Source organism: Propithecus coquereli, unplaced genomic scaffold (assembly GCF_000956105.1).
Source record: "Propithecus coquereli isolate 6110/MARCELLA unplaced genomic scaffold, Pcoq_1.0 Scaffold147, whole genome shotgun sequence".
Taxonomy (NCBI): Eukaryota; Metazoa; Chordata; class Mammalia; order Primates; family Indriidae; genus Propithecus; species Propithecus coquereli.
The window spans coordinates 5,322,696-5,347,424 of NW_012139080.1; the positions used below are offsets into that span (position 1 = coordinate 5,322,696).

Below are 24,729 nucleotides of genomic sequence, written 5' to 3' on the forward strand. Positions count from 1 at the left end.
TGTTTTTCTTTGTATCTTGTAAAGTGCCTAGAATCTTTTGTGAATGAACCAAAGATGTAAGTAAATGACATGGTAGATATTTGTTCGTGTGTTTTTCTGCCCCTTTAGGTTACGAGTTTCTAGAGAACAGGGATTATTTTACTCCTCCCTTTTTCTAGGCCCTAGAAAAATTCCCAGGCATTTTTAGTAGGTTCTTAGTAAAGATTTATTGAACTAAGTTGATAAAAATAGACCCACGATTCCCTAAGTAGGCAAAGTCAAACTCACAGACTTTTTCTTTCACTTTGCTTTTCAGAAGAAGGCCAAGGAAAGGGAGTATGTAGTGGAAAGAATTCAAGCCCTATCTGTTACTCATTGTACAACCTCAGATGAGTTATTCCGTTTAGCAGATCTGATCCTCTTCTTTTTTCTTTAATCTGAAATGGAGGTAAGAATACCCCACCAGATTGCTATGAAGATTGATAACTCTTGTCAATCTCTTAACACACTCTCTGGCCTGTAATAGCACATGTCAGGCCCCCTCTTCCCTCTCTATTTTCTCATTTCATTGGAAATAGTACTTGGAAAAGGAGAAGTAAGTGGATTGCTCTATGACCACAAGTAAGTCAATTAGTTGTGGTGTCATCTGTAAAATAAATGTGACCACTTACCTCATTCAGAGGGATGTGAAAATTAATTGATGGTAATGCACATTGGGATTTTTTACTGAAAAGTGCTTAGGAATAGCTCAGTATCATTACATGCTCTGTGTCATCATTAATATTATTTATGAATATTTGCCCTTTTCTTGTCCTGGGTGTTTTATGTCTGTGGTCTTAATTGCATTTATTTTCAGTTTAGTACCTATCTGTATCTTAATTAAAACGTAGATGAAATTAAAAACATAGTTTCTATCTTTCACACAGATTTATTTTTATAAGGTGGGTGGTTTCACCTGATTCAATATGCTACTCATACATTAAGATACTTAGGAAATAATTTTTGTTACTTATATTTTAAATCAAGTTAAAGTATTCTTCAAAATATTTAACCTTTCCCTTCTGCTTTTCACACTCATATTTTGTATTTGTTGGTAGTTTTCTAACGAAATTCTTTATTATGAGATGTTTGGCCCATTTCAGATGATAAACAAGAATGTTTCGAGTATTTCTAATAGAAAAAATATTAACTAAATTAAATACCTGTTTTCACCTGGATGTCAGGAAACCCTCACTGTCTTCAGTCCCAATTAGAGGCCTATGATAAGGAGTCCAAGGGTCGCCCTTCTGAGAGGCAGGAGACCTGAGTCCTAGCTTGGTCACCTTCCAGCTGTGTGGTCCTGGGACAGTCTCGTCACTGCGCCGAGCCTCACTCACTGATCTGTCAAACACAAAGGAGTCGATCTCGATGATCTTCAAATTTCCTTCCTTTCACCACGTCCAGTCTCATGAGATAGAACCACATAAGGCAGGCTCTGCTTGGAGGACTATAGGGGAAACTGAGAGAAAATTTCAGGAACCCCTAACATAGAACATTATCTTCTAGGATGCATTACTTTTCATCTTTCTAGTCAAAACCTTAAAATATCTTTCTTTTTAACTGCAGATCACTTAGAATTGGCATATATTAGATACTCAACAAATGTCTCAGCTTAAGATCCATGTGTTGCAGAGGTTATGCCCACTGGGCTGAGGGTTTCTATGAAACCCCATTATTGAGGAAACAGGAAAGACACATTTCCTATTTAAGACCTTAAATGGGTAGAATTACATTTATTTATTTTTTAAATTAGTTTTAGATTAGTACTAATGGATATAGACACAGATTAATACTTTATCTATTGCCTGTGTGTATATATAGAATGTGGGCTTCTGGGAAGACTCTATGCTAGGAATTTGATTTAAGCTATCTGACGCTGCAAGCATCTCTGTAAACTGCTGAAGCTACTTGGTGACACAATGCATTTTCCAGTTCTATAATGTGATATTAATACAAAACCGGAAATCTATTCAGTTTTGGTATTCATGAGACAAATTACCAAGGCTGCCAAATTTCCACTGTGGAAAATTCCATCAATGACAAAGATGCCCAGACAGTATGCAGACCATATGAGTTTGGTGGTGTATTTCTTAGAGCTCTCATTGAGACCTCTTTTTCTTTTGGTAAGGTGAATTTTAAAGAGAAATTTTTTCTATAAAACTTTTTAAAAAATGAACTATTGTTTTGAGTTTTCCTCCAAATCTAGGAAGCCATTTATTTTGGAATTTGGGCCCTTATTTTTTTTTTTTTATTACACTTATTCATGATGGGTTGGTGGTGATTTTACTCAAGTCCTTAGAGTTAAAAGCAGAGAATTGACTGGTCTCAGAGAAAGGAAGCATATAAGAATTTTACATGATGACACAATAGCTTATTTACCATCGAATCCTTGCCAGGTGTGTTAGCTTGAGTCTGTAATCCCAGCTACTTGGGATGCTGAGGTGGGAGGCCAGGAGTTTGAGACCAGCCTGGGCAACATAGCAAGACTCTCAGCTCAAAAAAAAAAAAAAAGCCTCATGGAATCCTTAGGCTTGCTTCACTCAGAATATCTTTTAAAAAATGAATCAAAATGTTCATAGGGCCCTTCAAAACAATGGTATTCAAAGTGCTAGTCCACAGTAAGAAAGGAGTTTGTCCAGATTGTGAATCGGTGCATTGCTTCCTTTAATAAGAAAGTCTTGCTCTCAGAAGTCAGCTTAATGCCATGCAAACAGCCAAACCAAACCTGGACTCTTAGCTTCACTCCTGAAAGACATAGGAGAAATGGCAGCCCAGTGTTCCTATAGCTTAGGTGAGTTCCTGAACCTCGGTGTGTCTCAGGCCCTGGGGACTAAGGCACAGGTAAGGGAGAGGGAAAGTGTGAGCCAGAAGCTCAGTGGGTGAGGGGAGTAATCAAGATGTCAGCAAGGAGTGGGCAGAGGTGGTGCAGGCAATGGCGCCCTAAGATAGACCTTCATGACAGCTGAGCCCTAGCAGGAGGGAGAGGGAGCAAGGGGAAGAAATGAGGCATGTGGGCTCTGGTATACCGGGGCAAGAGGGAGGGGGGTGGTATCCATTTGAGAGGGTTGGGGAGGAAAGACCTGGGCTTCCTTGGTGCATCGCCAAGGTTTTATTTGAGCCAGGAAGGTACAGGGACTTTTAACTAGAGTTGGGGAAATGAGGAGCTTGTGGAGTCACAGGCAGTGAGCCCAGGGAGCACCATGGAAGGGTGTTCAGGGGACATGAGGGGCTTTTGAGGGTTGGCAGGGCAGGCACGAGCAATGTTGGGGTGAAGGACTGGATAACCAGGGACTTGTCGTGATGTTCGAGAGAAAAGGGAAATGAGACAGGTTGGGATAAGTCCTGATGCTCTCTTGGAGCAGAATGGGATGAAACTCTTAGCTCAGTGATACGGGAGCTTCAGATCAGATGTTCTCCCCACTCCTGATGTCCAAGAGATTGGGCTGCTGTATCACCTACATACTCAATAGGGTTGTCGCCAGTTAACTGAGATAATATAGTACAATAGTATCTATCTGCGGGTATTATTATTAAACATATTTTTTCAAAAATATTTATACAGCACCAACTGTATGCAGGTCTCACAGGTATATAAATACAAAATTGTTACCTATGCCTCTAAGTAGCTTCAGTCTTATAAAAAGAAATTTATTCTGTTTAGAGAGAATACATCGGTGAAAGGACATTGTTCAGATAATCTGTGCCCCAAAGCACAACAAAGCAAATAAATGCAAATACAGTAGCCTATTTCCTAAAGAAAATATGCGTTTACTGCTTTCAAGGTCGACATGGGAAAACTAGTTTAATCGATTTTAATTTTGAAGATGATGAAATGGTATTTTCCACCAACTTTTCCCCCTGCTTATAATAATAAAAGAAAAAATGTGTAAATCAATGCAAAAAAGTTAAATACTTGCCTTGGTCGGGTTAGAGTGTGAAGTAAATCAAGTGGCAATTTAATTCCCAACGAACATGTGACAACCAGGGAGTTAAATATTAGATTTAAATATGGCAGCTAATTCTCTGCAAGAATTACATTTGTGTCTTTATATGGGCACTCTACCTAATGAACACATTTCTCTCCTCTTAAATTCAGGCGTCGCTACTGGAGCATGAGAAATTAATATATGTTCTTATATTCATTAATATTGTTGCTCATAAAAAGACCCTTTGATTTTTATCACCTGGAGTTCCCAGAGGCTCAGAGAGCCATTCACAGCTCCAAACCATATGAATTATCAGGGGGAAAAAATCCCATTAAAGCAAAACCTTAATCACCACTCATAGTTTATGTAAAGTTGTGTCTAGAAAGAAACTGTATAGGGTATCCATCAACATTGAATGGGTAAATAAATGGTGGTATAGTGCTTCTACAGAATATTATAAAGTAGTAAGAGGGAAAGAATTACTACTACACACACAATGTAACTCAGTCTCAAGAGCATTGTTCAGAGAAAGATGAAAGATATGGAAGAATTCATATAGTACGATTCCATTTATATAGGCTTGAAACAGGCAAAGCTGCACTATGTCTTGTTAGGGATATAATATTGGTAGCAAACTTAGAAAGGAAATGATTAACACAAAATTTAAGATAATGGGTATCCCTGGGAGATAAATAGGGAAGTGAATACAATCACGAAAGAATACAGTTATGTTCCTACTGTACTGGTGGTATTCTGTTTCTTAAATGAGATGATGGGTTTCGTAAGTATTCATTTTATTATTATTCTTTAAACTGCAGGGATATGTTTTATATTTCCTTCTGTTTTTATAATGCAGTTCACAATCAAGGGAAAAAAAAACTTTTAAATAAAAATTCTCAGATTCCACCACAGTACTAAATCTCTACTTTGTGCTTAGCACCTCAGGGGTTGCACAGGGTCTCAGGAGACATACAGGACTCCCTCTTCACCTTGGCAGCTTGCAGGTGTGAAATGACTGAAGCATAAATCCGAATACAACTAAGCACAAGCCATGATCTAATGTGAATTGAGAAGAGGAGATCTTTGGTGGTCAAAGTGGTCCTGGAAAGCTATCTCCCAGGGAGCAAGAATTTGAGCTGGACTTTGAAGGGTGGACTGAGCAGAGAGAAAGCCTGGGGATCGTTTTTACTTTTTACTCTATTTCTCATGTAAATCAAGTCTCTAGTCATGTTTAACACGATTTACAATTGAAAAGAGACTTGGTGGCGTAGAAGAAAGAGCCTGGACTCTGGATTCAGACAGACTTGGGTTCAGATCCCAATTCCATTCCCAGACTGAATCCTTGACATTCCTGCAGACTGTTTGCCCACTTATAAAATGCAGAGACGAATGGGCTTGTGAGAACGAATTGCGAGAACATTGGTGGCCACACATTGCCCTAAGAGGGCATTGCAATCTCTCTTTATACACTGCCCTCCAGGGGCAAGGAGTTCAGAAAAGAATGGTGGCCAAGACCCAGCGATACGCCAGTGCTAAGGAGCCAACATTTAATGTGCTGGGTGAAGAGACTCAGACTTGCACTGGAGTTTTGTCCTCTGTGGAGTCTCCTTGTGGGTTTCTCCTCCGTGACGTCTGTCCTCTCTCTGGTGTCCACCTTGCAGCCAGTGAGCTTCTTAGGATCCTTGACTGCCTCCTGCCTTGCTCCCCAAGAAGGCATCTGGAGGAGTGACTTGGGCCAGCTCTGCTCCAGACTGTAGGGAGAAATATTCTTCTCTCTTCCCCAGATTCATCTATTCTTGTCTCTTCTTGGCTTTGGAGAGCCAGGACTGAGGCCTGACTTTAGAAAGGGGCTAAGAAAGCCAGCTTCTAGCACAGTCTAGATATTTCTTGTCTAAGCAAAAGAAGTCAGTGGGGCTCAGCCGTGGTCTATCTCACCTCACAGAAGGCTAAAACTTGGGTGAGGCCAAAGCCTTAACTAACACTGCACACATCTTGCATTTTTCCCTTTGTGTCCTTTGAGCCTATCTCCCTTAGGAGTCTGAGATGGCTTAACAAAGCATTAGGGATTCCTGGCTATGTCTCTGCCTTGCCCCACCAGACACATGACTAACAAATATATGCAAAGAATCTTCCTTATAAAGAGGCTTCTGACTAATGTTAATTTTTTTCTCATTTCTCCCCTTCCCTAGTCTGTAGAGTTCATCAACGATATTTTGTAGCCAACAGCTAGGCCTCTACTTTAGTCTTATCCAAAACAATAATTGAATTCTGAAGAGCAAGCTGATGAAACCTTCTTCCAGGCATTTGGGCTGGACTGTGAAGATGGACAATGAGCTTCTCTTTGGTTCACTGTGTGCAGAGGACAGAGCCCTGGGCCTGCACACTCAGGCGTAGGCCACTGACTCCCCGCCCTCTGCCTTCCCCTCCACAAGCTTCAATTCCAATTTCCATTCTGTCTTTGTTTTACAGTTGTTCAGCACATCAAGCGACATAACATTGTTCTGAAAAGGGAGCTAGGCGAAGGAGCCTTTGGAAAAGTTTTCCTAGCTGAATGCTATAACCTCTGTCCTGAGCAGGACAAGATCTTGGTGGCAGTGAAGGTAAGAGAACATTCCAGAATGTCTCGTTATCTGTGGTCACACTAATGTGTGGAAGTTTTATTTTATTTTATTTTATTACATTTTAGTGGCCAATTCAGGAGCAAATTGTGTCTGCTATGGTGGATGTATTCAAATTCCTTTAGCTAAATGGGCAGTGGGAAGGCTACTTGGGGCATATTCAACTGTCAGAGGTTCTTCTCAGGGGCAACGACCAGTCTGCAGGCTATAAATAGCTCTAAGCTACTCTTCCACGTCCATGTTAACTAAATTCCGGACGGAAGTCAGTGAGGTCAAACAGAATTCAACCAGCTAAGTCTTGAAGAATCAAACTTGTCTTCCCAGATTGCTTGGTGCTTTTGCCAAGCTCAGCTGAAGCTTTTCTCAGGTTCATGGTCTAGAAGGGAGGATTGTGGACTTTATTTACCCTCTCAGCCTCTGCTCCACTCAGTTCTCTACCTTGTCCCTCCCAGATGTTTCCAAGGCCCCGCAGCGCAGGCATGATTTCATCCGGGTGGACAGCATCTCCTGTGGACTCTACCATCCTAGGAGACACGGGGCTCTTACTAAAATAAACAAGGCTAAAAGTCCTTTATCATAGACATATCCTCATAAACTAAAAAAAAAGAGCCCTAGCCTTTGATAAGATAAACATTATTATTGATAAAGATAAAATTTCCATTGAGCTCTCTGAAACATAGGAATTAACAAAAATAGCACAAACAACTTGAGCAGATATTTTATATATGCATTGTCAAAATTAAAAAAATTTCACCAAAGTATTGAGTGATATATATAAAACACTTAAAAGAAGCATATATTTAGAAAATGAATTGAGTGCCAAATGAATATGGGCATGGCCAATTGTACTAAAATGTAACTTCTTGGTTTAATATAAGATGATTGAGTTTTTTGTTGTCTTTTATATCTGCCAAACAGGAAACATTTGTATGAATGGCATTTGTTTACTAGTTATAACCAGGCCAACTTCTCATTTTTAAAAATCAAGTGACTGTTATACTTAGCATTAAATTGTTTCAGGCCATACCTAATGGGTAATTGAGGAGAGAAATAAAATTATTCTTGGATTTAGCCATCCTAAATGGTTTAGGATGAGTTAAAGTTCATCCATATGGAAAAACTGTGCATTTGCTTTCCTTGTCGTTGAAAGATACTAACCAGGGTGACACGATACTCCAAAACTCTCAGAGAAGCCTCCAAACAGCTGCGCTTTGGAGTGAATAAAGGAGAGACCTTTCTAGGGATGGCACATGTAAAATATATCAAATAAATATTGTCTCCCCAAGATAGGCAAATGGAGGGGGAGCGTACACAGGGGTGTGAGGAGAAGAGGTGAGGTCGAATGGGGTAGAAGGTGCGACGTGAGACTCATGCAGTGGTTCTGGGGATGTTTAATTGCTGTGATTGCTACTACTTCTTCTTTTCTTTCATTTACTCAAAAAGTTTTGTTGTTGTTTTTTTAGCACAAAATGTTCAGAACATTCGGCAGTGTTACATCTGCAGTTTTTGCTTTCTTCTGCTTCTTTTTTTTTTTTCTTTTGGTTCAATTGGACCAAAAGGTGGCTCTATTTTTGTAAATTCATAATCTGATCAAATGTTATAGCTGGAAGAATCTTGGGGAACATGTAATCCTATCCTAGCCATGTGTTACAGGCAAGGAAACTGAAGACCCTGGATTTGTACTCTGAGCCCACATTTTGTGCTGCCACTTGGAGGCCACCCAGGAAGCTAAGTCAGGACTTCAGACTCCGAATTCACTTCCCAGTGTCACAAAGTGGAAATCTTTGAATGTGAGAAAATGCTGCGAGATTAGAGAATCCTAGATGATAGTGTAGGAATAGCTGAAAAATCTCAGCCAGATAAAGAGATAGATCTAAAAACTTTCTCCGTGGGTAGAGCCTTCCATCTTAGTGCCATTCCTTCTCCTGTGCGTACTTCTCTGTGCTTCCTGCAGTGCCCTTAAGGAGAGGGTGTTTCATAACTAAATCCAGGGCACCTTCAACCTGTGCGTCACATGTCCCTCTAAACACATGCTGAAACAGGACTTCAGCGCTTGGACCCCTAACAATGAAGGGTTAGCTGGTGACAGCAATGTTTAGCCACTGGTACCTGGGCTGGCCTTAAGAGAGACCACACAGCATCCCACCCTCCTGTCCACCACGAGCTTCTACTTGGGCATATCTGCCATCACCACTGTCAGGGAGGCTCCTCTCTGGTTTAAATCTCAATTATACCCCTAATCCCACCTCTGAACCAGACCCAGGACCTAGTCTTCAAGTATCTCCTGGCTTTGCCAAGTAAGTGTTTACAAATTAATGGCTGTGACGATGAGTGTTTGTTTGTTAATCAACGTGGCAAAAAAAAAAAAAAAAAGTGGTGGGAGGGATGGGACCCTTTACCAAATCCTGACTTCTTCTCTTTGCTATCCCCCTTATTGTTAAAATTCGAATGAAACTGTCATCTCAAATAGGGAGGACAAAATGTCTGCAGACTGAAAACTCATTCTAACTTCGTGGTCACTAACCTAAGAAATCTCACGTCAGTGACCCTGCATGTGAGTTTTTGTTGAAATAAGAAGGTTTGCTTATGTTTGCTAGAATAATTCCAAGCTTCTGAAAGAAGGTTCATTTCGATTTTCTGGGATTCAGAGGCTGCAGCCTTGTAAGGGACACAAGCTGGATCTTCCACGAGCTCCAGGGTGAGCTGGGCCAGAGTAACCCATGGACCTTTCACAATGCTGCCTCTCGCCAGCCTGACCCGCTCATTTTTTAGGGCTTTGGGCCAATTGAAAGTGTATTCAAAGACCATCTAAAAGAGCCTGGGGGGAAATGTCTATGGTTCAGCCCTGACCACAAGAAAGGGATTTTTTAAGGAATGAAACAAACTGAAGGCAGCTTCCAGGGACTACACAGCCTCTCGCCTCTGTGGAGTGGCTGCCGGGCTCATTCCTCTTCCACTGGAGGCACCAGGGATGTTTGACAGCCTTTCAGCTGTTGCTTAGCAACCCCTGCAGCATTGATTATGCATGCTAAGAAATAGCAGCTATTGTCCTTTTTCCTTCTCTAGAAGGAGCTGACTCTGGTTTGAAATCCAAGGCTGTATGTTCAGATTGACAGATGTCAGACTCCTGTAAATTCTGGTGCCAATGAGTTCAGAGCTCGAGTGATCCATAGGAAACTGTTTAGGATGGAAGTGGTCCTAAGACGCGTGCAGCACACTCAAGGTGCACAGGGCCGAGCGTGCCTCTCCTGTGAGAGTACCTGCTTGTTTGGATCCAACTGGATTGCCCTTTTCTTGATATTTTTGGATGACCTTTGTTTTGTGGAGGAATGGATTTGTCAACCATTTTTTCCCTTTACACTGAATTACAATCAAAGAACCCACAGAGAGGATGAGAAACAGAAACGAGTCTTTGATCAAACAGAGTTGCTTTACCTTTAAGTAAGTCAATTGCCAAGGAAACGCTTCATGGCAGTTTCCCTGCATTAACTGTGGATGCCTTAGCTATTTTTGGCTCCATCCAACCTGTGTTTCAATAGCTATAGTTCCTACAACATTCCCTTGTACTATGAATGCGTGCTGATATTTGTTTTTTAAATATAGCCACAAGTGTGCTTTGTAGGATTCATGTTCCTTCCTCTCCTTCCCCAGTAACTCAGATGTATTTCTAGATACATAAAGTGCTGAATATGAGAGAGACCTTGGAAATCGTATATAAAGCCCAAGCCTCATGTTTTATAGATGAGAAAATGGAGATTCAGGGAAGTTGAGTGACTTCCTCAAGGTGCAAGTCAAAGCAAGTTGCAGGTGTTGCCCAGGAAGAAGACCTGGCAAAATAAAAAATAGTGAAATCTGAATTCGGCAAGTGCTTTCTTGGGGATACAACTTAGGATTTTTGCTTTTCATATTTCTGAAATCCTTTCTGTCAACAGAGAAAATAATGTTGTTTTTTCCCACTAAGGGTTTGGGACAAGTTAACTGATAAACCCTCTTGCACAACACCATGAGGTAGACCCAAAGCAGCATCCAACACGCTGTTGCTGTTTCCATGTCCGGATGGCCCCTGCCCAGCCACTCGGTCCCAGTGACTCCTACTCATCCATCAGCTCTCAGCTCAGTTTTCCCTCTTTGGGAAGTCTTCCCTCTTTGGGAAGTCTTCCCTGTGCTCACTCCCTCATTTAGGTCAGACCTCCATATTATATGCTATTAAAACATCTGTACTTGTCCTTTATAGCATTTGTCAAGGTTTTAAAATTATATATGTGCTGTGGGCTTATTTAATGAGTGCCTTTGAATGTCTGTCTTCACTGTCAGAATGGCATGTTCTCCAGGGTGGGAACTGTGTCTGTTAGCACAGTGCCTAATATGTAATAGCATGCAATAAATGCTTGCTGAGTGAAGGAAGAGAAGGATGGGTGGCTGGGTGGGTGGATGAATGGAAAAACAGACCATGGAAATAATAACTTTTCAAGAAATTTCAGAGCTGGCAGTTGGCATTTCTAGGTAAAGAAATAATTTGATGATCTATTGATAGTCATAGAATTTTATAGCTGAAAGCACCTGTGAAGATGATATATAGAGAATAATGCAATCTAATGAGAAATCATGTTAGAAATGATTATATCACTATATAGAAATATAGAGCAATTATTGACATTCTTTGGCTTAACTTGCCCACTTGCCAATGAGGGAACAGGAACCCATAGGAGACAAATGACCCAAACAAAGTCACATTGCTTAAATGAGGTTATTTAATGTCAGATCTAGGATCAAACCTCCATCCAGTGCTCACTGTGCGGCACACATTCATTGGTAGAACTCCACGCACGCCCTAGTAAATCACATTGAGGAAATTCAACACAATGTCACTTACCAAATGATATAAAGGAGTATGTTAGTTATGCTCATTTGTATACAGGCATGAGGGGCACTTTCATATTTTCCCAAGTAGAAATTTAATTCAGGGGTGTAAGTGGAAATATGGAAAACCAGATTTCTGAGGGAGTGTGGTTTGGCCTCAGGGGAACACAAGCAAAACATCATAATCAGCTTTCATAAAGAGAACAATGTCGTGTTCATTGGAAATTCGATTCAAGATGGTTTAAGCAGAAAAGGGAATTTATTGGATCCTGTAAATCCATGCTGCTAGAAAACCTAGCTGCTGGTATCCTAGCTTCAGGCACTGCTGGATCCAGGGAATCAACAATGCTCTTTTTGCTCTCTTTTTCTCTATCCCTTGCCTCTGCTTTCTTCTATATTGGATTCATTCTCAGGAAGGTTCTCTCCACACTGTTGTGAAAACCTGGCAGCAATGGCTATCGGCCTCAATCCTGCCATCCTAGCAACCCAAATGAAAGAACTTTCCCAGGAGTTATGCAAAAATCCAAGGGCTTACTCCTACTTGCTCATCTTGGTTGTGTCCCAGACCTTTTGCCCAGAGGACCAGAGTATATGATTATGTCAGCCTGCATTGCATGCCCACCTCTGTAAATGGAAGACAGGGTCGGCTCTACCAAACACATACTAACTGAATGTGGGGAAGGGTTGGCTGCCTGGAAGAATATTAGGGGTGCTTTAGCCAAAAGAAGGGGGAGGGAGGTATGGCAAAAAGAAATGAAAGATGACCGATTCTAGTGGGAACTGCAGGGTAGCCAGGCCTCCCTGCAACTGGAACAGTTGGGATCTCAAAGCTCACTCAGGATCTGAGGAAGCCCTAGTGACTGTCCCTTCTTCATCTTCTCAGCGGGGGCCTCAGGGATTCTCCTCTGGGCTCCCCCACTAATGCAGTACAGCTGTCTCTTGCCACTGCTGCTCCCTAATATTTGGCCGCTGCTTCCACACCAGCTACTGCTCACACTGTCTCTGACTCACATGCTTATTCCCCAAGAAGGAAAATACTATGGGCCCAATTATTCCAATTAGTCATCTGCATTGCCATTTAGTCTTCATGCCAGGACACCTACGTGCAACACAGTCATCTAGAGTGGTTGCCTGGTACAGAAGAGGCTACCTTTGGGAAAGGAAGCGATTAGGGCTACTTGTCTCAGAATCTGGGTAAGGACAGCATAAGCTCATTCTCTCCAGTTCTGGAAAAGTGAAAAAATTCCTAGATGAGAAAGAGCATCAAGAGCTCATTGACTCAAGTGTTCTACCCAGTGGGTTTATTTCTAAGACAGATGGCCATTCTCATCCTTTCTTTTTTCACGATAGTCATCATATCAGTTCTCACTTCATTGATTGTGACGTCCCTCTCCAACTCCTTCCTCCTCTCATGCGTCCTTCCCACTTTTCCATTTACATTGGCATGTGAAATCCTTGTTCCCACAAAAAGAAAATTGATGCTGAAAAGATCAGTTATTTATTAATAAGGGGACATTTGTCAACATTTCTCTAAAAAAAAAAAAAACAGTTTGTGTGCTTGCACAGGACACAATGTTGCAGAAAGCGCTGACTATCAATTCTACCTTTACAAGGCTCTAGGAACAGAATTTGTGGAGCTCTTAACAGTGTCTGTGATTGTCTTTTTGTCCAGACGTTATTTAATAGATTTTCGCTGTTCTTTGGTGTAAGTGCGTTCTTTTCTGGCATGTGCATATGTGAGCACACGCATGTGCTGTAAGATGGAGAGCATCGCATTCCTTGTAAGAATCCCTCATGCACTTGAATTAGGTAGACCCCAGCTAGTAAGTTGCTCCATCAATTTCTCTTTCCCAGTAACTTCAACTTTTAACCTTTATCAGGGATCTGTTTTTTGTCTTGTTAATCACCTTCATTTCTGCCTTATCTCTAATTTATCCACATCTTTTCAGGAAATCTACAACCAAAACAGTACATTTCACTCTAATGTGAACTCATCTGGCATTAAACATAGCTGGAAAATTCGTTTCAAACCTTTGTGTCTTTGGAAAGTATGCATTGGGATAATTGTGCTGCTTTATAATTTACTTTAACATGACAGACCAACTCGCAACCAGTGGTAGTCATGCTCTACTATGATCCACCAGCTCCTGTATGGTAGTGAAATTTTCTCCGACAATTTATTCTGATGTACTTAAAGCCTAGAAATATATTGCAGTTGTCCATAGTGGAGTTTAACTCCTGATTTACTCTTTTGATTCAATATTTCTCTAATATGACAATTGCTATGAATTAGTTTTCTGTCTTTCAAAGACTTATCATTGCTAATATGCAACTTGATGTAATATGCAAGCATAAACCATCAATTTTATCCCCCAAATTATTGTAAGAATTTTAACATATATGAATTAGAACTTAACCTCCTGTTTCCCTTTGGATGGTTGGCTTGTTAGATCTGAGCCATAAGAGCCAGGATGGCTGTGAAAATAAAGATAGTAGCAGTCAACAGCCTGGCTGTAAATCTTGTATTTGAAGGTTGTCACCTGGTACACAATTAAAATCCTTTCAAAGGACAGTTATATACAATTAGCTGAGTTGATATACACAGAGTGTCAGTTCCTAGCACATAGCAAGCACCATCTGAGTGTTCCTCGTCATTATTATCTTCATGTGATCATTTAATCAGTTGTCACACTTGTAGGGATGTTGGGGAGCTACCTGTTGCTACCTACTACTGCTATTACCCTGGATTCTAAGATTTTATTTTATCAAGTTCTTTCTATCTCTGAGTTTATTAAAATATACTCCTCCAAAGTTCACTTTTTTAAGAATTTGATAGATAGTTTCTCTGCCATTTTTAGGGAAGACTCTATCCATTAGAAGAATCGTGCAGCATCGTGACCTAGGTTTGCTCTAAATGCTTGGCTAATCACTACCTGGAACAAACTTATAAGAAGGGAGTCTGCCTTAATTCTATTTCAATTTTGTATTTGAGAAGCGTTTTCCAATGTTTCCAAGGAGAGGTTGACCCATTAATAGTTTACAGAAGTGGCTTTTGTAGAACAGTGCAGTCCAGTAGAAATATAATATGAGCCACAAATGCAAGTCATATTTGTAATTTTGAATTTCCTAATATGCACATTCAAAGAGTAAAAAGAAACACATTAAATTTATTTTATCAATATAGTTTAACTCAACATCATATTATCATTTCAACATATTGGTAATATAAAATATTAATGAAACATTTTACATTATTTTATTCATACAAAGTTTTCAAAATCTGGTGTATATTTTTCACTTAAAACACATCTCAATTTGGACTTGCCAAATTTCAAACGTCCGCTAGCCACATGTGGCTGTTGGGCACTACATTGGACAGTGCATGTCCGGAAGATATTAGAGGCATAAAGATTCTTCATTAGCAGTAGATTTTGTCCCAGTGATCCTGACCCAGAGGAACCTGGGCATATTAGCCAAACATTCTCATGCACCTTGGTTGCCCGGTTTGAGAGTTTATTCATTTCCATTTATGTTTTAAACACCATGGTGAGAATGGGCATAGTGAGGTCTTACCATAATACCATCTTCTATATTTTGTCTTTCACCTTAACAAAGACATTCTGCCTCTATGATCTCTAAAATGTATAAGAAGAATATGAGATCAGTATTTTAAAAAGGACACAATCTGTTTTACCTTGTCTCTTCTAACCCACCTATCCTTTGAAATGCATGATCGTTTGTCATGTCCTACAATGTACTATCACACCAGTGGTTTCAAAGAAGCCCTCTTGCCTCTCTTACCAGCTTCCCATCAACCTTAAGATTTTGCCGAAGCATTTCAGATGAATTCTTGTTTTCTTTTTGTTTTTGCTCTTACTTCTATTTCACCTTCACTAGTTTCTCAGTTCTGTGCTGAAATGCATTTCGTGCTACTCCCCTGTTCCAACTCTGAATCAATATGTACTCCAGGCAGTATCTCACTGACGCTCTGGAGGAGACCTCTCCCTTGTGAATGTCTTCAGAAAGAATGGCAGCTTTGGGGTGTCAGGAAACTCACCAGGAATAAGAAGAAATGAAGCTACAAAGCAGACAGTAGGAGTAAGAAAATAGCAATGCTCAGTGATCGGGCAAATATGCCTGTCAAAATGAACCTGAAGTGGAGGGAATTGTCAGTGAGGGAAGCTGCCACCCCATATTCATGGCCTCAGCACATTGCCAAGGGACTCGGGGAACCAGCCAAGCCTCACATAATTGAGTGAAATGACAATCAGCTATGGTACTAAAACAGAGATGATTTTTATAAATAGGGTTGATAGCAGGATTTTCTAGCTTCTGATTGCTATCTGGCTAGGGTTCCACCCTTAGAAAAATTCTGCCCTTAGCGTGCCAAATTCAGAAGATGATTTTGCCCAAGTTGTTACTGCCATATTTTCTGAATCTCTTAAAATAGAATTGAATCATAATTTAGAAAAACATGCAAAAATGGATGAGCATATAGGATGAGGCCAGGTTTGTGAGATGCATTTGTCCCATGAATAATGAAATCTCCTCTCTTAATTCCAAAAATGTTACTAAAACACAGCTTTTGACATTGAACCAAGAATGGGCTCCTTTCCATGGTATTTTTCTTTGGGGACATGGAAATATTAGATGCTTCTTAACTCTTTCAGGTTGGTGCTCAGAAGAAGAAAACCCTGGACTCTCTCCTTCCTTCTCTCCATCCTTCCCGCTTTCACTGTCTCTCTCCCCCCTCCCCACCCCACAGGCACACAATCTAGTATCCGTGAATCAACACTACATAGCTAAAACTTGAGCAGAAAGATTACACACGGAATTTGTTCATGACTTGTGATCATGACCTAAAAGGGTCAGCACCTGTTCCCACTCATGCACAAAGACAGGCCAAGGCCTTAGAAATGAGCTATCTCAGCAACTCAGAGCAGCCTCTGAATAAAGAGGCTGCATCTGCGAGAAGGCATTGCAGGCCAAGGGCTGGATCTCAGTGTGCAGTCTGGTACTTTCAGGAGCTCAGCAGGCCATCCGGGAAAAGGTGGCAGCTCCGGCAGCACTGCTGCCCTCATGCCTTAGGTTGGTGCCGACTTAATCCACGCATCTCTTGGCCTTCTTGGATCCTTGGGCGAGCAAATTGAGCACAGGCCTGGTTGAGGTTTCAAATTCAAATCACCCAAATGTCTGTCTCTGCCAGGGACTCTGGGAAGCTTCCCGACTTACACTACCTCTCCCCATCCTCACTGTGAAGTACAGGATGATATTGTTATCCTCACTCTACAGAGAAGACAACCAGAGTTTAGAGAGGTCCAGGGCACAGCCAAGATTTGAACTTGGATCTTTTGATTCTAAGCTAGAACTCCTTCTGTTTGATCATCACAATTGTTAGGATTTGCCCTTTGACTGGAAGGAGAACACCGATGTTTGGGGTCAGCTCTCCAGGAGAGAGTGAACTGGGCAGCCCCTCTCAACCTCGGAAGCAGGTTCTTCTACATGCTTTCTTTCTTGGTCCTTCCTTCATTTCCACTTCTTACTTGGGCCCACATTCAGCCTTTCCAGATGACCATTCACTATCCATTCCTTCCCCTGCTCTTTTCTCTCTGCTTTGCACAGACCTCACGTGTCAGGGGTTCTTTTCATTGCCTGACATGAGGTTAAGCAGCCAGTGATTAAAAACAAGTGAACAGGGCACACTTCCACTGTCAAAGGAATAGTGGAGACAGACACGTACCCACAGCCATGATGCACGTCCGAGCATGAGAAAGGCTCTGGTGTGTGTGTTTTGCTCCAAGAGCCCAGGAGAAGGACCAGCAGATGATGACTTCTGGCTCCTCCACCTCCTCCCAGTCCATCTCCTTGCCTCATCTGCTGTTTCTCTACTGAGAAGCTCAGCAAAACAAAACAGTGGGTGGATTTAAAAAAAAAAAAACAATAACCAAAAGCATGTCCATGGATAAAACCAACCTAAACAAATGGTCAAGATAAGCACATCAGTCCCTGTCTGTGACAGGGATGCAAAATTTAGTTTGGATCTAACTGAACTAGCCAGTTCTGGGAGATCAGAGGGGATGGGACAAGCCCAGTTTCCGTAGCTTCAAGGGAGCAGAGACCCAGACCCCAGGTTCTCGGCCACTGTTCATCTTGTAATTAAATGAAGAAATGTGCTGTTTCCATGGCAACAGCACCATGGAAGCTTTATGGCCTCCCTGAGCACTTGCTGGCCCAAATCCCCCACTTTTTGAAGCAGAGCTGGTGGTGCTTGTAGAGACACTTCCCAGAAAATCACATATTATAGTGAAGTGAAAATGGTGAATCCGGTCACCAGATCCTTTTTTTGAATGGTATCTCCAGAATTCGGCATAAGAAGCAACTGTCTCTGGTCTAATGAAAGCTGTACCCATGATTTCTGTCTCCTTGGGTCAGGTCACCACTGGAGAGAGAACTTTAAGTCCTGCTAAAGGCAGTTAAGGAAAATGCTAGATTCTGTGATGATGGTAACAGAAAATACTTTGCTACCTGATCTGTGATCTGTGGCTGCCTCCACTATGCCAATGTCTTCTCGTGGCTGACACGAGGCAGGCCCTGCATACTCACTGGTCCCCTCCTGTGTGGCGAGCAGCAGCGGGCAGGCTACACTGCATGCTGAAAACTTACCCTGTGGTGGACTCAGTGAGGAACCATCCAGCCCCTCTTCAGAATGAAGGACTTGCCCCCCAGTTGCTGAGAAAGCTGCAACTGACAGTCTTCAGCTGCCTGCCCTCTCGGGGGGCCCAGCAGTTCCACTCAAGGTCCACTCCCCTGAGGGGGGCGGGCATCCAACGACTGATTAATAAAGGGCTATAAAGACTCAGCCCCCTTAGCCCAAGTCAGACCAGCTCTGAAGGGGAGCCCATAGGGTCGGTGAGGCTTTTGTTGAGACTGCATCATGACTCTGCCTCACCCCTGCCCACTCCCTCCCACAGGTGTGGATCCTGAGAACATGCCCTGATAACTGTCTCCTGCCAGTCTCCTCCTAGCCTGCTCCCCAGGGATCTTGACCTGTGACACATCCCAAGGTCTCTAGGTGGTCCAGGTCAGGGATGTCCCCTCAGGGAGAGCAGAGCCCAGGCAGTGATCTAGAAAATGACCGCCAGGGACCCAGCAGTGTTCTCAGCTCCTGAACGTAGTGTTTAGTTTTGTAGTTAGTGTATATCTGATGGATGACAGTGCTTTCATTCCATTCCAATGGCAGATTCGTGTGAACAGGGATGCTCGCATTTGCCATCTGACCTTGGTAATGACTGATTGCAGTCTCCCTGGAGACAGGATTCACATACTCACACGTCATCTCTACTGGGAGGAGTCCTCGGGCTTCCCTCCTCCTCCTCAGTTAGAAGCAGCCACTCCCTCTCTGAACTCATTTGCTGTCGGTGTTTAGTTCTCGTGGCCTTTATCATTTATTCCACAAGCATCTGTTGAATACCTGCCCTGTGCCATTCCAAGTGCTGGCAATGCAGAGATGGAAGGCACAGCCCCTGGGTCAAGGAGCTCACAGTCTATACCAGAGACAAGCAAACTTGCAATTAGACTGTATTGCAATCAGAAATATGATAGAAATAGGTGTAAGCTGCACCTAGAAGGGTCATCTAACCCAGCCCTAGGGACGGAAGGGTTGTGACAGCAATGAGTGGTGGCCAGGGGACACCTCCCAGAGAGGTGGCAGTGGGCTGAGTCTTAGAGGACTGCTAGATATTAGCCATGTGTATTAGTTTCCTATGGCTGCTGTGACAAATTATTATAAACTCAGTGGCTTAAACAACACAAGTTATTTCTCCCACAGTTCTGGTGGCCAGACATCTGAAATCAGTTTTACTAAGCTCCAGTCAAGATGTTAGCAGGGCTGGTTTCTTCTAGAGGTTCTAGGGTAGAATCCATTTCCTTGTCTCTTCCAGCTTCTAGAGGCCACCCACGTGGTAGCTCATGGCTCCTTCCTCCATCTTCACAGCCAGTAGTGTGGCTTCTTCTCTCCTCTCTGATCTCTGCTACTGTCTTTGCATCGTTTCTCTCTTTGCTCTTATAAGGACCTTTGATGACACTGGGCCCACCTGGATACCCACCCCCATCAAGACTCTTAATTTAATTACACCTGCAAAGTCTCTTTTGCCATGCAAGGCAACGCATTCACAGGTTCCAGGCATTAGGGATTGGACAGCTTTGGCAAGGGATCGGGGGTCTAATTTCCCACACCAGCGACCACACACAAGATAGTGTTCCAGGTGGAGGAATGAACATGTACAAAGCCAGGGAGGCATGGCCCATTGTCATCTGGGCTGCAGATAGTTCGTAAGAGGAGTGTCAAGGGATCAAGCTGGGCAGAGATATAGGAGCTTCTCCATTCAGGACACTGGGCTTTTAGCTCAAATCATAGTTATTTATATATGTGTCTTATCTCCCTATTTGCCCATAAAGGCCTGAGGCCAGGATCTGGGTCATTGCCTTCTTGATGCTGTCACAGTTCTCGCTCTGTGATGGGCACATGGCAAGAGCACACTGTGTGGCATCAAAGTAACACTGCTGTGACACTGTGGTGACCAGGTGGTCTGAGCAGAGGCATGCTTCTGGCCATTTTCACTGGGGCAGCATGACTAGTCTTCTTGCAGCTCACTGGACAGGGACGTTTTGTGGGTCAGGGGCATTTTGGGGCACTGGCTGGAGAAGGCTCTTTAGACTGCTACACACAGACCAGCAAAGTAATCATTGCTGAAGCTGGAGATGGGTTTATGCACATTCATTGTACTCTTCTTTCTACTGAATATTTTCATAATATAAAGTTTTTGAAAGGTTATATGAGCAGACATGAGCTGCACATAGCATCACAGAAAACACAACAGGTACCAAAAGGGGAGAGAAGCCCAGGGCAATCACTGGGTCCAGACCGGGGTTTGAAAGGATGAAGACTGTAAAGAGAGCTGCTGTCTGTAACTTAATGAGAGGACATCCGTGAAAGTTTGTCACAAACTGTAAAGCTTTGCGTACACATAGGGATTATTCCTCAGTTATTAATATAAATGTTCTTTTCCCAGGAATTAGGCTGTTTTCCAGTCTCTTGTGTAATAGATGAGATGAGTGTCCTTCCCATCTGGGAATTTTAGGGCCCACTGAATCCTTCCCAATGCAACCTTCCCCCTGACATCCTCGGTGTAATATGTGTTGGGTTTCTTCCCTCTCTGCCCCTCCTCAACAGACGCTGAAGGACGCCAGCGACAATGCACGCAAGGACTTCCACCGCGAGGCCGAGCTGCTGACCAACCTCCAACACGAGCACATCGTCAAGTTCTACGGCGTCTGTGTGGAGGGTGACCCGCTCATCATGGTCTTCGAGTACATGAAGCATGGGGACCTCAACAAGTTCCTCAGGTACAGAGAGACAGTGAGGGGTGCGGGGACATGGGCTCGGGGAAGGAGCAGGACCTCAGGGCTCAGACATCCGGAAGGCGAGAACAGGGAGTTCCTGGGGAGGGTGAAGGGGCCCCCAGAGCTTTCTCTGGAACAGTCTCCCCTGGTAATCACACCAAAGCATGCCAGGAAAGGAGCAAAGGAAAAAAGAAGGCCACAGCATCGCTCTTTTTCCCTGATCAACTAAATCTACATAATGTGATGCTAATGATTCAACTCAATTCAACCTGCATTTATTGAGTATGTGTCGTATGGACTGGGATGTGACATGTGCATTTGAGATGGGCCTTAGAGCATCTGCGGGAGCTGGCCAGGTGGACAAGAGCAGGACGCTACTTAAGGCAAAGGAAACAGTGGGAGCTGAGGCATGCAGGTGTCGCAGTGAAAAGTGCGGTCAGGTGAGAGTGAGGGGTCTGGGGCTGCCAGACCCTGGAATGAACCAGGTGGGGCAGGAAGTAGAAAAGTCACTGGAGGATTCACGGCTGGAAGGGTGGGTGCTTGGACTTCATTCGAGGACAAAAAGAATAACCAGGCGTCAACATTTCTGAGGATCTATGGTGGAATGATCTGAATCCAAAGAACCAAAGCTCCAGAAGGAAGGCGGTGGAACAACGTGTGGCATGATCACTGAAGGCTCAGGACAGTGGCTGGTGCTGAGCCCTGAGGGCATGAGAAGATGGACGGCTTCACCTTGCGAGGCTTCATAGTGAGCAGGGTCTTTAGAAGAAGGCAAAGCAAGGGAGAGAAAATGTTGACGCTAGAAGGGAGTCATTGGGCTATTAAATAGGGTTGGTGTCACTTGGAATTCTAGCATTGGCCGACTGAGTTTTCATTCAGCCCTCCCTCGGGTGCAGGGTACAGGGAACTGGGAGATGCCGCAGGATAGAGCAAGTGAGAAACAGCTTAGAGTGAGCATAACCCGGAGGAAAGGTCAAGTTGCTTTGAAACAGCCAGGCTAACTCTTACAATATGGGGGGGTGGTGTGAGTGACTCATGAGGAGACAGTGGAGTATGATGGTACCCCCAGGGGTTTTGATCTCCAGACAGAGCTGACATTGAATCTCAGTTCTGGCATTCATTAGCTGAGTGACCTCAGACACGTTTCTTAGCTGTTCTGATGAGGGTAGGGTAGCCACGAGGACTGAACTTAGAATAAGCACAGAAAGTGCTTGGCGTAGGAACAAATAGGAAGTGTTCAATAGGCGGACGCTTGAATTCCTCCAGGAATGATTTCCACTGGTAACACAGCTGCCCCGGTAAGAGAAAGCACAAGGAGGGCTGCATTTGGTACGACAGGAAAGTTAGTGGTCACCCGAGTGGAGCCCATAGTGAATGTTCTTACCCTGCATCTACCATCTACCGAGGGAGAGCAGAAATGCGCTGAGCCTGATGCTCCTTGGTGAAGGAAACCAAGTGACGCTTTTATTTGCACTAAGCAGGGGCCCAAATGCAAGTGGCACGTGTGAGATTGGAAACCTAAAGAGTAAGAGGTCGCAGTAGTGAGGGTCAGGAGACCCTCAGGAGACCTGAGTTCTCCCGGGGAGGACCCGGGTTCTTCTTTCTATTCTGCATCATCTGCGGGTGTCCCTTAAAGAAGTCTCCAGCCCATGATGCTGTCACTTCACAGGTGGGTCTGAGTTAGATCCTTTTTAGCTCTTGTCTGGTTCTAACATGTTATTTTCTTTAAAATTTAGCTGGCCCACATTTTTGAAATATGAGCAGATGTGCTGCCTATGATATCTTGGTGGATAGTAATCCTTGGGAGAAACAGGAAAGGTGTTGCAGGCAGACTGATTACCTGCCCTCGTTGGACTCCGTTTCCTTACCTGCAAAAGGGGCATAATTTAATCCATTTGCAGGGCTAGTGTGAGTGTTGTTGGATTGGGAAGTAATCCACAAATGTTGTCCCCACAACCCTTCACTCTGCCACATTTTCCTCTTCATTTTGGTTGAGGGATCCAAAATCCTAGGGAAGTGACACCTTCTGTGCTATGGCAACACCCGGACCTCGCTGTCTTCCTCTCGTTTCCATGGGCACTGAAGAGGACTTTGCACAAACCCAGCCCTACTCAGCTTCACGCATCTGCTGGAAGATTCGGACACTGCAGTTTAAGTCATCAGTCAGTCACTATGAGAGCAGTGGAAGGGAGAGAGTGTACCCCTGTTTTTAGAAATGTCATCACATGGTTAGTGCCATCTGGATCATTTTTGCCATCTTGAGCCTCGTGGATACACGTGCAATGTGGTTCCCCTTTGCCGGGGTGGATCCTGTCCTCTGCCCCTCCTGTGACTGTGTGGGTGAAGGGGTGCCAGGTGACATTGGAATATGCAGCCAATCCGCAGTTTTCCCAGACAATCCGAATGCATTATCCTATGTCAGCAAAGTTTTTCTGGTCGGTGATAGGAGAGGGGACGATGGCAGCTTTTGCACATTGTCCTCTCAGAGCTAATGTGAAAGCAAGAAAGGAAGCTGAATTTCATTGAGGTCTAGCTGCTCCCAGGAGAAATATTTTGCCCTTGTTCCCATGCCCCAGGCTACATCCCTAATTCAAAATGATGCTTCCCCCAAACTGTAGCATAATAAATCCAAATGTACTCACCTGGATGTAATTTAATGCTTCTGTGAGCTCTGTGTGTGTGTGGGGGGGGGCGGGGTGGCACACACATATGTGTGTGTTGCAACTAGATTCCTTCACTTTCTCACGTGGTCAGCCTCTCCCCAGCTCTCCTTCCTGCCTTCCAGAAGGAGCAGGCACCTGATTCTCCCTCGACATCTTGCATGGGGCATGGAGCGATTGGAAACCTACCCTGCTTGATTTCAGGATCTACTGAAGTCTGAGAGCAAGAGGTTTGCTATACCAAGAGTCACGTTCTCAGGTGTGCTAACGTGTTGCAAATACAGGCTGTCCTCTTTCTGGAAGAGAAACAGGAAATTAGCTTTATGAAAAGTTCCCAACTGTCATTGGCACTCCCCTATAAAGACAAATGTCTTCTTTTATCTTACCCCCCTTTTTATTCATCCAAAAGCCACATTTGAGCACCAGTGTGGCCAGGCCTATGCTAGGTGGGATGGGAAATGAGGAGTAAACATAGTCCTTGCTTGCAAGGGGTTCCCAATCTTTCCTCTTAGAATCTGTCCGGAGTTCCCTTCTAATGAGGGGAAAGGTAGATGAGTATTTTTTTTTTTTTATTTCAGGGTATTAAGAGGATACAAACATTATGGTTACACTTTATGTCTTTGCCTCACCCAAGTGAGGGTTAAAGGCATGCCCTTTCCCCCTACAATGCTCCCCATGTCCTTTAGTTGCAGGTTTACCCCCCCATTCCCCTAATTCCTGGAGAGTATTACTGCCATGTGATCACCCTAGTGTTGATCAGTTGGTACCAGTTTGATGGCGAGTACAAGTGGAGTCCATTCTTCCGATCTTGTGGTGCCTCGCTTTGGATAATGGGCTTAAGTTTAATCCACGAAAGGATAAGAGGTTTTAGATCACTGTCATTTCTTATGATTGAGTAATATTCCATTGTATACATATACCAAATTGTAATAATCCACTCATGGATTGACGGGCACTTGGGTTGTTTGCACATCCTTGCAGTAGTGAATTGTGCTGCCATAAACATTTGGGTGCAGATGTCTTTATTGTAGAATGTTTTGTACTCTTTCGGGTAGATGCCTAATAGTGCTATTGCTGGGTCCAATGGTATTTCTATTTTTAGCTCTCTGAGGTATCTCTAAATTCTTTTCCACAGAGGTTGCACTAATTTGCAGTCCCACCAGCAGTGTAAGAGTGTTCCTGAGCGATAACAGTTGATATTTATTGAGCCTTGCTAAGCAGTTTAAATGTTTTGACTTGTATAAA

The 24,729-nt window shown here is 43.3% G+C and overlaps 1 protein-coding gene across 1 annotated transcript in view; it reads left to right on the forward strand.

The window, feature by feature from the left end:
• NTRK2 (neurotrophic tyrosine kinase, receptor, type 2) overlaps window positions 1–24,729 on the forward strand; it is a 353,532-nt gene that overhangs the window by 253,146 nt on the left and 75,657 nt on the right. Inside the window, exons 17-18 of the mRNA XM_012640056.1 lie at window positions 6,414–6,544; window positions 20,655–20,827. Of these exons, the coding sequence (XP_012495510.1) occupies window positions 6,414–6,544; window positions 20,655–20,827 (304 nt within the window). The remainder of the gene's footprint in view (window positions 1–6,413; window positions 6,545–20,654; window positions 20,828–24,729) is intronic.